The sequence below is a fragment of the Globicephala melas genome, chromosome 18 (assembly GCF_963455315.2).
Source record: "Globicephala melas chromosome 18, mGloMel1.2, whole genome shotgun sequence".
Taxonomy (NCBI): domain Eukaryota; kingdom Metazoa; phylum Chordata; class Mammalia; order Artiodactyla; family Delphinidae; genus Globicephala; species Globicephala melas.
The window spans coordinates 45374257-45392338 of NC_083331.1; the positions used below are offsets into that span (position 1 = coordinate 45374257).

The following is an 18082-nucleotide window of genomic DNA, read 5'->3' on the forward strand; positions in this document are numbered from 1 at the left end:
ATGTTTTCATTCATTACAACATTTAGCACAGTGCTTTGTGCAGAACAGAGGCTTTATTAATGAATCTGTTTAAAGGAATAAATGAGGTTTGGTTCAGCTTTTATATACCAGTTGTACATATGAAAGATAAATGTTAGCACCAAGCCTACACATGAGGAAAAGTGATATATTTACAATGTCATTTACAATAATATTTTAATTCTATTAACATCCCTACTTCTCATATGTCAAAATGCAATCCATGTAACTTTTATTTATAATTTACTCTTCTCTAGTAATAAGTAACTTTTGTCATATTGTAAATTTGCTAATGTCAATAAAAACACATGGGGAGAAACCTTAAATCATCACCAAATGCCACTAACATCCAGAGGCTGTATGATGTTCTAGTACAAGTCTTAACTGACAAAAACATATGAGGACAGAAGACAAAAATGTGTTTGTAATGGTCATATAAACATTTGAGGTTTTATTAGGGATAAATCATAATTTGTTAATTCATTGAAATAATCTCTTTAGACAGAAAAAAATTCATTTTCCATTCTTTTGGGAATGTTTAGAGTATTCACAGAGATAGTAACCCAGTATTTCTTTGAGTGCTGCATTGTGGATTGATAAAAACGTTTATATATTGTTAAAGGCTATAGGAATTGCAAAGTTTCTAAAGGCATTTTTTTCCAATGATAGAGACTGAAAGCAAAACACTGAGTTAGAGTTACAAATCTACACTCTTATAGATATGGGAATAATATATTTTGTTCCATCAACATGTCTACTTTACATTATTCAGCACAAAGCTTTGTGAAATAAGAATCATGGGAATATAAGAATATAAAGGAAAAAGGTACAAATAACAGCTTCATAAACTGAGAAATGTACATAAATAAATCATGTATATGTGGGCAGTTTGCTTAGCTGGCAAGAAACAAAATATGGAAAATCTGCTTGTTAAACAATAACTACAGAGTGTGCTTTTATGATGTTTTTCACCACAGTGATTCATATTAGAGATAGAAGCAGTTGCATGTTAAATAAAATCATTGAGCATTGTTCCCTTCATATTGTAAAGAGCTGACTTATGTTGTTTTGAGATGCCTCCCATTAGAAAGTGAATATTCCTTCAATGCTATGCATTTCACAAAATTTAATAAAGAAGAACTGTAAATAAAGTCACAGGGAGATTTCAGACAGTTTTATTAGGAGATTGTTGAAAAGAAAAAGAAAATTAAATACAATAACAGTAAACGTGGTTCTCACATTGAAACCAGGCTCAAGAACTAGGCTACCATAGAAAAATTTCCAATTCTTGCATTATGATGTAAAAACAGATTTTTGTACAGATTTTGTACAACAAAATTCGTAATAACCTTTTATCATTTTTAGAAAACTTTAAATATATAGATAAAAATAGACAATTTTCATAGGTCCTACATGAAGATGAGTATGTTCTGTTCCAAGGGCTTGCATAGAGCGCAAATGTGGTTATAATATAGAACAACCAGACATTAATAATTTTAGGATTACAAAAGCATGGAAACCATAAAATGGGCACAATTTTACTTGTTTAAACCAAAAAACAAATTTTAAACCAACCTGTATAACTAATAAAGGGGAAAAAAACTTAAGTTACAGACTTAAAATAACATTTCATGACTTGCAATATTTACAACATGTTAGTAAGATTCTCTCATAGCATATAGCCGATAGCTTTTTTCTTTAATCCTTGCTAAAATTTCCTTTTATAGCAAACCAAACACTAAAACATTCTCAAAGGTCTGGAAAGTATGTATTTTAAAACTATTTAACCTACTTAACAGGTGACTCTATGCAAGAAGCGGAGCAATGGCTGATTTTACTACTTATGGAAGTTGTAGGCTTTTAAAAAAACTTTCAAAAAATGTATGATTCAAAAGCTTGCCACAAGTTCCTCTGTTTTAAGTGTTGTAATCCTTTAAAGACTGCATACAGGGAAAAACAAGAGATACATACAACAAGGAATAGAAACTCTTGTGCTCAAATAACAAAAGAAGGTTATGGAAGAACTATGCTTAGAAAACCAAGTTTCTACAAAGCATTTACTAACAGTGTTTTAAATAAAAATATTGCTCCCTTTTAAGCAAGCTAAAAATAGGAACTGTATATATAACCTTTTTATTGCATTAAAAATGGTCTTAGCTGGTTAATAGCGAGCTACACAAAAGAAATATGTTCCAGTATTGCAAGGAAGACTTAAAAACTATAGAAGCTTAGTGCCAGTGTATCTATAATGTTAATTTCTTTTCAAATCATTAATACCCAATGAGAACTATCTTTAAACATTTTTAAGCTAGTTTTCTTGGTCATTTAAGATTTTGCTATTTATGGTAATAAATAATGTTATGATCATAAAATTGTAAGATGACAGCAAAATCATAAAATGTCCAGCAACTATACTGATTCACGTATCAGTCTTTAAAGGTGTAACTCCAAATATGTAAAAACAAAGAGAAGGTAACTTCAGCATGTAATAAGCACTGTTCGTAGCTTGACTTCCAGTTATCTGCACAAAAGTGAAAACACATACTGTAACTTTCAAAAAGACAGTGAAAATAACACGTAGGCACCCTTCCCTCTGACCAGGGTGGGAAGCACAACACATTTTAACTTTATCACTCAGCGCTACATGGTATTGGACTGATACATCAAGGATCAAGGGTTTGTTAGGTTTTGTCTTTCAGCAACATTAACATAATATGACATTAACATATAAAAATATTTCTGGTGTTTTGATTTACTGTTCAGCCACAGTCCATTCTCAATAGTGCAGTTTGGGGCACTAACTAGGGTTCAATATACAAATAAAAGTGGCTGACACAGAGTTCTGATGTCACCAGATGCTTAAGATCTCATTCATTAATACTGTGACTCCAGACAAATATTTACATGCCTGCATGCGTTAAAACCAGAAAGGTGTCTTTCTGACCAACAGGGTGACAAAACGTATTTTCTAAAATTTTCATTTTCCTAAACTCTAGTATACTACTGCATACATAATACCTTCCTTGTATGTTTTATGTTTATATACTGTACATGTGACCAACAGTTTGAAGAAGAAACATAATGATCATTTTAAATTCTATATACCACTACCAGTTTGGAATGAAAACATGTTACGTTTATATATTTTTAAGGAAAAAAGACCTTCGGTGAAACTTTTTGGCTTATCTCCAATGCTTCTTTTCAGGTATGCAAAATGTTATTTCACGGGGTTGTTGTCAATATCCATTTGTTGGTCTTTTGGAAAGTACATGAACAAAAATCTTCAGGAGAAAACCCACAATTAGAGAGTTTAAAATAGAATGTAACAGAATATTACTCTTTGATTTATTGACTTTTTAGGAATCCTCTCTGTCCTCTACAAGTTCATTTCCAAATGTTCTTGCTGGTTTCTGGAGGACATAATTCTGTAAGTCTGGGTGACCAGTGCTACAAGCGTCTCTTGATGTGCTCAGATACAGAATTTTCAGAAGAGGAAAATGGTTCATTCCATTAAAAAAACAAAGCTAGGTCTTATTGAGACCTGCCTTTGACTCCATATACAAGTGTCCAGCAGCAAAGTTGCAATTATTAACTGTAAGAAGTTTGATACTTGTACATTTACAAACATTCTCAGGTCTCTGGTATGAACCACAGGTGAAAATCAATGAAGGAAACTTTTTTTTTTTGTAGAATACTTAAACTTTTAAAGAACATTAATACACAAAATTGAGGAAGTTCCCTTAAAAGGACTTTATTTTTTTCCCAAACTTTCCAATGACGAATGTCTGACTGCAAAGTTCTTTACTATAACATGGACTTCTTCAACAGGAAAGATTCAGTACATGACAGTAGTTTTCAAATACAGTCTTCCATCTAAAAATGAACAACAAAAAATAATTACTTATATGACATCTGGGGGACAAATGTGAATATAAAAACTACATAGCCTGATATAAAATTTGTGGGTTTTATTCTATCTTCACTTATATAGGAAGTAACATTTTTCACATATTCTCAAAGTTAATTTCATAGTTACATTGAATTGAAGTGACTGAAAAGAATACAACGTTTCTAGTTCTCATAAATATATATTTGATATCAGTACAGAGCACTCAGAAAATAGATAAGAGTGTGTGTATGTGTTTTACTGATATGCAAAGCTAGTTGATTTCTGTTGAATGACAATTACTTCCTCCAAGCTTGCAGAACCAAATTTTCTTTGAATGCACTCAGATATATCTCCATCAGGAAAGACTGAGCTCCCATCTTACTTCTTAGAGGTGTTGTTAAATATACCGTGTAATGTAACAGTTGTGCACATTTGTTGCTATTTATGTGAAAGCTACTTGGGTTATTTCATCAATATCAATGAACTATAGCCTTTCCACCTTGAAGTGAGATTAAATGAACAATTAAATATTAATATATTACTCAGCTTTTACCTATTGAGAAACACACAGCTATGTGAAAAAGAAAAGTAAATCAAATCTTCAATAAACCCACTTGAATGAAGCAAAAATAAGGAATTAAAAATCCAGAGGACAAACAAAACAAAACATAAGCCTGTTTCCCAAATGTAACACTCTCCCAACTGTCCACTTTTTGGTGTGGTCTAAACCTTGGAAATATTTGTACAAAATCTGTTTAAATTTCACGTTTTAATATCTACAGTAGAAGGTAATCAGAAAAGTAAAGTTTTCCAAAATTTTTTTAAATGTATATTGTAATGTAAATGTTTGCAAAATGTCTGATAGCTTCAAGAATTAAAGCATAAGGAAATAGAAATAGCCTACAGTAAATTTAGGAAATAGAGAGTCTAAATATTTGCAGATTTCACCTTCAACGATAAGCTAATTGAGTGCTTATACATAATCTGTGGTAGATACAGTAATTAGTAAGGAGCTTAAAACCAATGTTAAACTATTTTTCTACTTCACAGAAATATTGGTGTGCCTAAGTTTTATATTCCTACAACATGTTTTAGCTTAGCGTCGTTTGTACAGTTGGACTATTACTTCCAGGATGTTATGGAATGCTGTTTGGCTTATTAATACAGTCTAAGCACCCAGTATATGTTCAATAAAATGTGTTTGAATGAACGAATGAATGAATAAATCAGATATAGCTTTCATGTGATTTATACAAAGTAGATAAATAAACCTAATAAACTAATATTATAAAAATAAACTGAAACTTTTCTTTCATATTCTTAGTATCATGTGGCTAAAAACTGGACCTATTAAAAGATAATTTTGATCTTAATGTTTTATTAAGAAAAGCAACTAAATTGTTTTAAAATTTAGTCATAGAAATAACCAAAGAGGTAGAACACTGATGCTTTTAACCAAAATTTTCTAATTTTTAGTCCTTATTTAATTTATCCCGACTTCTCTCTCCTTCCAGTTATCTCAATATTTCTATCAGGTATTCACTTAAGTTGAGGATATCATTCTCATTCTTTTTTTTTTTTTTTAAATAGACAACGTTTCCTAGGATTAGACGGGCGGAGAGAAACATTCTCAATTTCCCCTAAATTTAAATTTTATTCAGTGAAGTCCTTCAAAATACTTGTGGAAAAGAAATTATTTTCTCAAGATTAACATTTCATTCTATGGAGTTTTAAAGAATCTTGGTACATTAATGAAAAAAAAATTATGGGATTTGCTGGTGGTCCAGTGGTTAGAACTCCTCGCTTCCACTGCTGGGGGCCCAGGTTCGATCCCTGGTCGCAGAACTAAGATTCCACAAGCCACAGGGCACGGCCAAAAAAAAAAAAAAAGGTTGTTAAAGAAAAAAATTAAAGTTTTGAAAAATTGTTTTCTAATCTTCTGTGATGTCTATATTAAGTAGAAGGAATGTAGTAGCAAAGAATGGATATATAGAAATTATTCATTAAGTATGAATCATTTTTTTAAAAGGTCCACTAGCCAAATTCTTCACCCAAGTGCTATGTAATTTGCTACTGACTTTCTTCTCTAACCTTATATGTTACCCCTCTCCCTCAGTCAGTGACCCTGGCTCTCCTTTTCATAGAATGGTGTGCCATTCTACATATGGCACACCAAGCTCTGCACTGCTTTGGAGTATTCAGGCCTGTTATTCCTTCTAAATGCCTCAAGATAAGTACCTCCTCCTTCCCCACTTACATTGTTGCTCCCATCTATTAAACTTCTCTATATAGAGTCTCCTATTTACTCTCCAACACAAGCACCCTAAGAATTAACTCCATAGCACTTTGTCTCACTTTGAAGTTACGTATGGGAAGCTTCTTACATGGTGAGACCCACAAAAGCAGCAGCCATATTTCTTTTCCCATCAGTATCAGAAGGAGAGTGCTTCAGCATGATACTTGCCTTAAAAGTTTTAATGCAGTCTCAAATGTTAAACTTTCAGAGAAATCAATTACTTATGCTTATGTATTAAAAATAATTCCCTTTAGCATGTTAGAAATTTTAAAGTCTGTCTGAAACTAAATTTTAAAATAAAAATATAGTAATTAAAATTATAGCATGAATAATTATTTTATAAGATCCTTTAGATCATATACAAAGCATGTTTATAAAAATTATATACATTGTATTTATGTGCTCAGTACTTGATCTACTATAATAATCTACTTTTAATAAATGTCTCTTTAAATTTTTGACTAATGTTCCTAACAGATGGACAAAAGCATCAAGCATTAAAGATGCCAGCTATAAAATAGATCCAAACTGCTATAGTTAAGGCATTTCCATGATTAAATAATACTTACACATCAGAGATTATCTGCCTTAGAATTACCTGGAAACAGAAACATACCAGGCATAGACAGACCCTAGAGAGTAACTCCCTCTCCCTTTGTCTATGGAGCCTAACTTTCAAGGCAATTCTACCATATAATTTTGTCATCTTTATTAAAACATACTTATGGATAATTCAAAGTCTGTAAGAAAAAAAAGGTTTAAAGTAATTTTATGTTGGTCCAGAGAAGTTATATTAGCCCGCCAACCCGCAGCAAATAACCACATATGGATGTACCCAGAGAGCTACCAGCAGGCTTCTGAGTTATGGGACTGTAGGTTTATCTCAGGCTTCTGATAACAAACCACCGGACAGCAAGCTGAATGGCAAGGGTGCTAGGAAGAATACATGGGCCCATAATTCAAACTGTGCCATGTTTTTTTACGTTATGTAATAATGGTGCCAATAATCTTTCCTTCCCCAACTCTTCAAACAGCAGGCAACGTGATGGAGCCCTAGAGAAGGCCCTGTAAAAACAAGCGCAGGATGGAGATTATTGGAATCCCTGAGTATTTTCATGGCTAAGACTTCATTATTCAGAGGTGTGTTGTTTGCATCTGGAAACTCAGAGGCTTATTCATGTTTTGTTTTAATGGCTGCCCTTTGTGCATTATACTTCCCTTCTAACTAGATAATCTCACACCTACTCACCATTTCCTATATTGTCTTTATTTCTGCATTTGTTGGCCACAGAAAAATATGTTTTCCTGATGCTGAGCAGTGTTTATGAAACAATCATTCCTTGATATCTCAAACGGATGAGAACTTTTTTAAGATCAAGTAAACTGGCAATAAAGGCAATAATGATTACCAACAGTATAGCTAATATTTTCTGAGCACCTATTGTGTTCAGGGCACTTTATAGATTTTAAATCTAAACTTCTCAACAACTCAAAAAAATAGGTATTCTTAGTGCCTTTTACAAATAGGATATTAAGGCTCAAAAATGTTAAGTTATCTGGCACATTTTCAAAGAGCTAGTGAATGGAAGTGCAATGATTAGATATTTGTGTGAACCCAAATCTATTCTGTCACTTCCTCTAATAAGCAATTGCAAGATCACTGGAGGAAATACCCTGTCTCTGATTTGCAGAGGTAAGGGACTGACTCTTGGATACCTTGGTACCATCAGCCTCCTTGCTTTGTGAATCTGTCCCTCACCATTTTCTCAGAAAACAGAGGTTTTCTTTTAGTATGCAGAGCCTCAACTGAACAACTTGAAATCAGAACTAAAATTCTTATAGTTTGGTTTCAGAGAAAATATCTTCCGTTGACACAATGATTATTTGCTTTCGTAAGGGAGGTTGATATGAAAAAAATCATCAAGTGACACTTTGTGCATGGGAGTACTTAATTAAAAAGTCTCTTCTAATTAAAAGCATGTGGGAGTAGGCACTGAGTGAAGCTATTTAGATTACAAATTCCTAATAGTTCCAGAGTTCATTGTGATTTGATGTTTACAGCTCTAATTTGGTGTATAAGAAAGTATCTAGGTCACTGAATAGTTTATTGCAGGTGTGAATTTTTGTATGCTGCTTACTGTTATTATGCAGATTTGGATCTACAGATGAGTTAAAGAAAAAATTTTAAACTCTCGATAAAAATGAATCTCAGGTTTTAACATTAAAGTTGAAATCTTCAGCTCAGACCATTAAATATAAAGATTCTATCAGTTATTTGTTAGCTGTGGATGAGGAGGGAGAAATGGAGAATGTCACAAAATTTCCAGTTCTGTTTTGTGTTCATGAATTAAGTTTGTTCTGTTTTAAATTTAATTTTTATTTTATATTAGAATATAGTTGATTTACAATGTTGTGTTAGTTTCAGGTGTACAGCAAAGTGATTCAGTTATACGTATACACTGATTTAATGTTTTTGCAGCTACTCTTATGTGTAGTTATTTGTAACATCTAATGCATATAGACAGATATATAATTTAGCTTTTATTCCATATATAAAACTAAAGTATTGAATAGCTTTATCATTTACTTTAAAAAACTAATGATGTTTGTTCAATAACAATCACAATATATGATGAGATTTTATATTAGAAGATGGCATACAAATTGGAATCATTTCAAATTACTTGACACCAGAAATCCAATGCTTTCATTGTATGAAAACTAAGTGGAATCATTAACAAGGGAGTATGTTACTGAAAAGTATTACTCAGTAGGCAAATAGGTATATATTCCAGTTTTGAATAGAACTCCCTTGCAAAAACATCCACAAGGATCTTTTACTTGCCTTTAGCACAAAGGGCGTAATAAATTACATTTCCTGTTAGAAAGTAGTTTTATTAAAAATGGCATCTATTTGTTCAAAACGTATATCCAGACACCTGTAATCTAATGAAGTTTGCTGCTTTCACAAAACAGTTGCACGTGCCCTTATCTCACCCCTCCAGAGCTGAGGAAAATACGAACATAACAGAGGGCAAACATATAAGATCATACATCTAGAAAGTTTAATATTTACATAAATAATATTAGGTCAATATGAAATATAGTAACCCTGAGCTTCTCTCAACAGAATGTCTTAATCATAAAAAGTAAGGGAAACCAAAACAAGTGATGAAAACAAATGTTAATGATTCATGTGATATTTGATAAGACAACGAAAGGAAGTCAAAATAAAAGCAAACAAACAGGAACAGATGGGAAGGATCTTTGTCAAGTCATAACCTTTCTTCTAAAACCCCTAAAGGAAGAAGCTAATTAAAGAAAATATTGTTTCTTGCTTTTTTTATAATTTTATATTTAGAGTAAGAACATTCTGCTACTGCTGAGGCAAAGAAGCAGAGACACAAAGTCTACATTTAACATGAGAAATATTTTAAGAGAGATTGATGTTCAGCACAAGCTCTTTTACAAGAGAATACTGGGTAAATATCATTTCTTCTCATGAAATGCAGATAATAACAGTATCAGTGATTTCCAGAAGTTATAGTCAAGGTTGTGTTCAAATATAATGAAAAAGTAAAAACTGAAAAAGTTGCAAAAGATTTTGAATTTTAGGTATTTCAGGGTGATAGCTGCAGAACCTGAGGCCCACAGAGCTGGGTCAAAGTGAGAGAGGACTGAATCCCAGATCCCTTTTGAATGCTTTCTCTATAAGCACCCAGTGCCATTCTAGAGAGTGGGCACGGACTATGTGTAAGAAGGCACACCAAGTTATTCTGTCTATACAAGCCAAACATACTAGTACAAGCAGTAGATAATGGATTACTCAGTAGACCAACATGGCCCAGCTCATTTGAAATCAGAGTAGATAATATGTTTATTACAAGGCTAGTATGAAGTAAAGCTCTTGACTGCAGCTAATATTGCAAACAAAAATAGTTTTATAATTGAGAACTGCTTTTAAATATTTTTCAGTTTTCTTCAGAGAAGAAAGTACATGAGAGAACATAGTCTAGTTTAAAACATGTCTGAGAACAGAGGATTATCTAAAGTTATGATATATAGGTTAAAAGATAACCACATTTTTAGACAAAAATAATGAAAGTGAATCCCTGTCCTTTACATGAGAAGAAACTTTGTATTAGACTCTAGGTAAGCACACTAATAGGGGAGAGACCTGAACTTTGACAATTTGACAAATTGGAACAGGTGGAACTAGACTTTAGTTCTTGGGAAGCTAGAAGGAATCATCACTGGGCAGCCTGATCTAATCACACATTCTTTTAAAATGGGAAACTAAACAGACAAACCAGTAATGAAAGCTGAGCTGAAGAACGTGGAGAGAAGGCATTTGAAGATATGCAGATGGCTATGGTTAATCTTAGCCAGCTTGGAGTTATTTCGCCAACTCCAGCCCTGGGCAAAATACATTTTCCAGGGCTTCCCTGGTGGCGCAGTGGTTGAGAGTCCGCCTGCCAATGCAGGGGACGCGGGTTCGTGCCCCGGTCCGGGAGGATCCCATATGCTGCGGAGCGGCTGGGCCCGTGAGCCATGGCCGCTGAGCCTGCGCGTCCGGAGCCTGTGCTCCGCAACGGGAGAGGCCACAACAGTGAGAGGCCCGCGTACCGCAAAAAAAAAAAAAAAAAAAAAAAAAAAAAAAAATTTTCCAAATGGCTAGATCAGTGTAAAGTATCTCAGCTCTCCTGAGAAGTGACATTCTTGTTGTCAGTATCTTAAAGAGTCCCTTTGCCTGAACTTCAGGCTCAACTATGATGTTGATGCTCTCTGTGGGCAAAGAGGAATTTACTATCAAAGGTTAAGATAATTTTGGTTTAGTGGGTATTAAATATCTTTTATTCTGTAACTCAAGGATATTCCCCAATTGGGGTAGAAATCTAGACCCTGTGGTTTATGAACTGATATCTATTTAAGAACTTAACGTTCTTAAAACCATATCTCCATGATTACAACCAAGCAAATTTGATTTTTAAAACATCATCAACTATCTACTGCTTGTCTATTCAACAGGGAACAGGCAAGTCTATACTTCATGTTAAAAAATTAGCCCTCTGACAAAATGTTTTAGTTGTGAACGATCAGCCTATACTCATGCAGATAGGGTTTGGATTCCATACATTGTATTACTAGGACCTAAGTGTTGTTACAACACTTGTCATAGGATCCAAACTCTTGTCCTCTCCTAAGTTGTTTTCACTATGCCAATACTTGTACAGCTTTGCTATCTTAGAGAAATTGATTAAAGTCTAGCTATAATCTCTTTAAGAGTAGGTAACATACCATATGACTTTGTGTATTTCTAGCACCTTGAACATTGCCTGGAACCTGGCAAGTGCTCAATAAATACATACAGAAGGAACTATCAAAGTAACATTACAAAATGAGGGATGGATATTATGCAACTTTGGATATTATACCTTGAAAAGAACACAACGTCACTTGGGTAGTATACTGGCTTAGAATACACAACCTGATCTAATCATGAGGAAACATCAAATGCAAAATAAGAAACATTCTCTTAAGACTGTTTGTTTCAAAAAAGTCAATTTTACAATTTTTTTAAAAGGCCAAGAAAATGCACAAGATCAAAAAGACTAAAGAGAAATTACAACTTAATATAATGTGGTCCTAATTTGGATTCAGGAAGGTTATAAATGTTATAAAGGACATGATTGGGTCAAATGACAAAATTAGAATTTCAATGTCAGTTTGAATAAAAGTACTGTGTCAATGAAATATTTACTGGGCTGATAAATATGCTGTGTTTATGTATGAGAGAACATCCTTATTTTTAATAAGTACCCTGTGAAATACGTATGCGTAAATATAACAGGTAAAGAACCATGATTTATACATCTCACTCTCAAATACTTCAGAAAATACTACGCAGATAGAGAAAATTATAAAGCACATGGAACAAAACATTAACAATAAATGAATCATCGTAAAATGCTTATAAGAGTTTTAATATTTTTGAACTTTTCTATAAGTACAACTTTTTCAAATGTAAATTTAACAAATAAAACAGTTTGCCTAAGTGAAATGAAATTTTAATACATCACCAATATCAGGTATTTATTCATAACTAGTTGAAGGTTTACGCTGTCCACTATCCACATACACTTTTTCACTGATTATATGGGAAGTATTCTCATGGTAAATATGTTTTCTGCTTAGGAGCAAGGTTTTGAGAAGTCCTATTCAAGTATTAGATAGTAAGATGATGCTTAGTGATTTTCTTAATAGAGTTCTTCAGAAAAACCAGGTTCAGATTCATGAAACTTAGTGGACTGAGGGTATGCATATAAGCTGGATTCTGGTCTCTTGGTCCATTATGTTTGAATGGTAAATTTACAATTGTAAAGTTTATGAAGTCTACCTAACTGTATTACTTGTTAGTTAGTGAGGGCTGTGTATGCTAATGTGCACTTGTTGGTATAAAGAAATATTGTTCTGTTTAGCTGTTTGAAGCACAGGTTATCTTTTAAAAGTTTATGAGAAACAAAAACAAAAAGCAGACATTGTTAAAGTTTTGTTTTATTTCTAAAACAAAGAAAAATTATATTGCTGCTAGTTCTACTATGCTAAAGTATTTTTTTGTGTGTGTTCTAATCAAGTATTCATTAGTAAGACGTGAGAATTCATCAGAGAGGCTAATGTATCATCAAGTGAGAATGGGGTACTTTGCACTTAGGTTACCTTGTCCTGATTGGAAGGTGAGACCTCCCAACTTCAGCAAAGAGAAGCACAATGGAATCTCTTTTTAGTTTCTCCATTCTTCTATTCATTTCTGGGAGAACAAAGACTAAGACACAGGGATGGAAGGAAATCATTTGAGGGTATATCTGAACCTTAGTGATGATGGAAAAATTGTCTACTAAGCTTAATAAAAATGGAGCATAAAAAAGTGATGACTTATTTGATAAAAATAAGATACTGCAGAGAAGAGAAACAAGGATCTTTCAAATCAAGCATCTGTATCCTTTAGAACTGCAAGAAACAAGCAAAATCTGCAGTGAGTAAATTGAGTTTTCAGAAAAAATGTATGTGTTATCTCTTGAGAACAAACCAAAGGTGGCAATTAGAAGGGCAGTTCTTATCAGAGCCTAGTTATTTTCTTTTAAGTTTGGCAGAACTTTTCTTTTAAAAGTTTAGCATTTTTATGTTTCTCTATTTTTTATAGCATGACTAATACAGCAATTTTAATAAAATTATATTTGTTTAGAGAAGTAATTGTGAATGAATAAAGTTCTAAATACCTAGAGCTTGATTTAACATTTATACAATGCTGAACCAAAATTCTGGTCTAGTGCTAAACTTAACAAATGTCAAACTTCAATGAAAGCTCTCAAATGTTTTCAGTAAATATGAGAATTGTTTTTAACTAAAGAAATGGCACTTTTGTGGGGAATAGCTTTTCTTAACATCTCATCCAATGGAATCAAGTATTTAGACCACATGTGGGTGAGAACACTAACATGCTATACAAGAACTCTTAAATAAGATAGTTCTCTGTGCACTAAACTCTAAAACTAATACATAAGGGATCAGTTCAGAGATGTGCAGAGACAGATTAAAGAGACAGATTATCAAACAGACAAGAAACTGTGTTGACAGAATTATCATATCTAAAGAAAGAATATGAGAATCAGTTGAGTGTCAAACAGAGTTGATCAGGCAAGTTTTGGCAAATACCCATTAAAACATGAACCAGGGATAAGGTTTCCATCAAAGACTGATGTGGACATCTGGTCTACCTATACGTACATTCCTGAACTTATAAAATATTTGAATTATATAATACTCATTGGTCCGATCCCATTCTCACCAGGTAACTTGACAATTTTATTTTTTGCATAGCTCTCTATGGTAGGAATCCTCTAAGATGGTTAGCAATGCCCCCTGCTACCTGGCAGTCACATCCTTGTGAGATACCTCTCCCCTTTAAGTGTGGGCTTTATCTAGTGACTTGCTTCTAATGAAGAGAATATGGCAAAAGTGATGAAAAGTCACTTCCAAGATGAGACTATAAAAAACTGTGACTTTCTGCTGGCAGACACTCTTTCTCTGGATCTTTTCACTTGCTTGATCAGATGAAGTAGGTTACCATGTACTGAGTTGCCCTAGGAAGGGTCCAGGTGACAAGGAACTGATGATGGCTTCTGGTTAATAGCCAGCAAGGACCTGGGACCCTCAGTACAAAACCCTTGAGGACGTGAGGCATGCCAACAGCCATATGACTGAGCTTGGAAGTATAGCCTGACTCAGTTGAGTCTAGAGATGACTGCAGCCCCAGCCAAAATTTTTTGCAGCTTGAGAGAGACCCGAAGCATAGGACCCAGCTAAGCTACTCCCAGATTCCTCACATACAGAAGCTGTGAGGTAATAAATGATGTAAACCATGAAGTTTCAAAGTAGTTTGTTGTGCCACAATATATAATAAATACTCCTTCTTTTATAAGAAAGATGTGCTGGTCAATGTCACAGGTAAATATTTCAGTTCTTGTGACTTACAGTGTTTTAGTATATCTTAGTTTGCTTTCTTTTAGAACACAGAAAAGATTGATAACCCAACTCTGCATCTTGTGGAACTCACCAAGCCAAATGCTGCCTGTGAGTTCTCCTGGAAGTCTGCCTGCATTTCACAGAAACAGCAAAACCAAGTTGCATAATTCCCAGTACAATATTTCTTGTCTTACTATATCAAAATAAATTTTAAAAACCTCTCTGGTTTGCTACTAATGGAATAAGTTATTTTAAATCACAGAATATTTATTTTCACAATTGTAAAGGATTTGTTTTGCTCTTTAAAAAATATATATATTTTTGTGGAAGTGGAAATTATTTGTATTACCTTAGGGTACTTTGATTCTATCAGGAATAAAACATAGATATTCCTTACAGATTGATGATCTTATTTCACGATATATGGTGACCTTCTCAGAATTAAAGACAGTAACTTTCAGTAGTCTAATCCTTATATTAAACTTGTTTCAGAATAATGACTGTATCATCAAATCACTTGATCCAATGTGACAGAAGTAACCATCCTAGGAAATATTATAGCTCCATACTGCTGGAATTGTTACAATTTAATGAGCTATCAAAAAAGAAAAGAAAGAGAAGGAAAAAAAAATTCTAGACTCTCTATTAAAGCCACCTAGAGATCAGACAATCCTTGTAATGTTTTTCAGAATCTTTGGTTCAGTAGTGGTGACTGGCTAAGTTCAGTTTTGGTTAAATCTGGTATCTTGCAATATTTGAAGCAATATTATTATACTGCATGTTTTCCAAGGAAACAAACATAATTCTTTGCAAATCGATCAGGAAAATATCAACAAAACAGTCACAAACAATAATAAATGTAAGACACTAAATGCTTTCTAAAATGGAAAGTAATAAAAAAAAGACAAAATGTGCTATCACAAAAATATGCAATGCTAATAGACAATTTGGCATTTTATAAATTTTCTGTCTCTGTATACACAAAGAATTTCAGGAAACATCTGAACACTCTAGACTTACTTACAATTTATGTTTAAGTTCCAATTAGTTTTCAGCATATATTAAATCCCATGAGATTGCCAAATTTCTTTAATACAATTTCAAAAAATAAACACAAAAATTATACAAATAAACATCTTAAGTATAATAAATGTGCATATATTTAGAAGGAAGATAAATGCTGATATATATATGTTTCATGCCCACTTTGAAATTCTTCCCTGGGTCATTGTAATATAGGCCACTATTTCCATTAAAATTAGTAGCTTGTGGCTGTGGTTACTGTCAGTATTGCCTTATTCTCCCATCGCTAGCAATTGTGACATGAATAAATTAAGTTTTATCACCATGTAGATCATTATATACTGAATTAAGGTTAGATTTCAAGAAACATTATGAATTTAAGGAACTCATCTAGGATTATGTCAAAACTACTTTATAATAAAATCTTTATTTTCCTACCATAGGGACTATACACTACTCTTAATTTAGGGCTATTTCTCAGTTGCACTTGGACAATACCAAATTGTTCAACCAGGAATGCTTATTTTATCTTAATAACCCTGATTCATTTCAGTTGGACTTCAGTTCCACCTCTTTTTAAGGTAACTTACTTGTACAGCATAAAAATATTAAGTTGTAAGTCTTGGATAATAAACCTTGCCTTTTCTCATCCAGTCTTTGATAGATAGCATCATGGTGTCTGAATGAGGAGTTCACTACTTTATCAGGCTTCTTTAACAAGTCCTGTTTAGGAGTTCAGTACTCAGATGAGGATTCTCTAAATGCTGTAACTCTAACCAGACTCTTGATGACTCTATTACCAAATGCCTTATGTATTGAAAAATCATGGTGCTCCTAAAGCTTAAAATAAGACTAGTACTATTTTGGCAGATCACAAACTTGTTGTGATAATTCAGAACACTATTATATGAGCACTTTTTCTTTACTTACCAAGTCTAAAAAAATAAGTGTAATTTTTACTTTCCCTTCATCAAAATAAGAGTGCATTATACTGTTCAAATGATTGCAAAGAATATCAGTGCATTAGAGGGAAAAGCTAACAATGAGAGTAAATGATTGCTGCATTTTTTTATGACTCTATTCAATGCAGTTTGATTACTTGAAAGGACCATACGAAACAATATCATGAAAAATACATGTCTCTTAATGCAAAGTTGAACTGACAGTTTGTCATAGGTAAAATCTGCAGAATCAACAAAGATGCAAAATAACTAAGTCAAAATATGAATTATCTAATATACCACTATGTATTTTTAGCCTTCTTTATTCTAATTTTATGTATATAATATAGCACTGTAAATTTTTTGGTTCCAGTTTTATTACACTCACTTTAATGGACAAAATTCAATGCTGAGTAATCCATCCTTTCTAACTGCCATAAAAAAAGCTACATTATCTTTTCTCTATTTAAAAAAATATGTATTAGGTTATTCATCACAAATAAGGATGGTGCAAAGTGAGAGAAATCTGTTAACTCATAACCATTTGAACATACTTTGCTTCCCAATGTTGCATTTGTTACTTATCATAATCTTTTCTTGGGGTGGAGGGAGGGTGGCTTGATACTCTGGCCTTTTCAGAAGAATGGCAATATCAACATTATGCAAAAAGATTCTATATTTTCTCCATAAGACTTTAATGGTGCCCAAAGATGTGTCTCTTGTCTAGACTTTACATTGAAATCGCCTCACATTCAAGTGCCAGCTCTATGTCTACCTAGATGGATACTCTTCAACTCTTATCTAAAAGCCCAGTTGTCATATCAAAACCAGTAGCAGGAAGGCAAACTCATCATCCTGTACTCTAGCCTGGATCTCTTTCCCAGATTATCTATTTCAAATTACCAACCACTATTTTCTAATCCCTGCAGTTTGATTCCCCTTGCATTTCAAATGCACCTTCCTATTTATTTTTTGCCCACCACCATAATTTGGATCTTCATTACTTCATTTGTGAATACATTACATTCTTCACTTCTTACTCTTTATCAACTCCTCCTATACAATGTTTATATTGTATTTAGGATTTAGTATATTTATTTCAGATGTAAAACAAGGGGAACCAGGTTTCCATTTTAATAAATATTATTTAGGAATCTGTTTAAAGCCATACTCAGAAGCAGCCATAATATTTATTTCTCTTGTTTGCAAAAATTATATAAAATATATCAATAATATGGCTTCTCAGAGATTTAGACTTACATATGTAGACTTAAATGAATCTTCACCAATCATGTAATTGGAATCAATTGCTTTGTTTGTGTTCTGAATGTACTTTGTTTACATTTCAGAAGCAGTAGATCAAAGTGTTATTCATTAAGAGAGAACAATACA

At 33.0% G+C, this 18082-nt stretch overlaps 1 protein-coding gene across 2 annotated transcripts in view; it reads right to left on the reverse strand.

Moving 5' to 3' along the window:
* Positions 1–320: 320 nt before the first annotated feature.
* The window catches only part of DACH1 (dachshund family transcription factor 1), a 415401-nt gene continuing 397639 nt past the window's right edge, over positions 321–18082 (reverse strand). For both annotated transcript variants that reach the window (XM_030838681.3, XM_060288119.2), the window contains one exon: positions 321–3891. In XM_030838681.3, coding sequence (XP_030694541.2) covers positions 3854–3891 — 38 coding nt within the window. In that variant the 3' untranslated portion in view covers positions 321–3853. The remainder of the gene's footprint in view (positions 3892–18082) is intronic.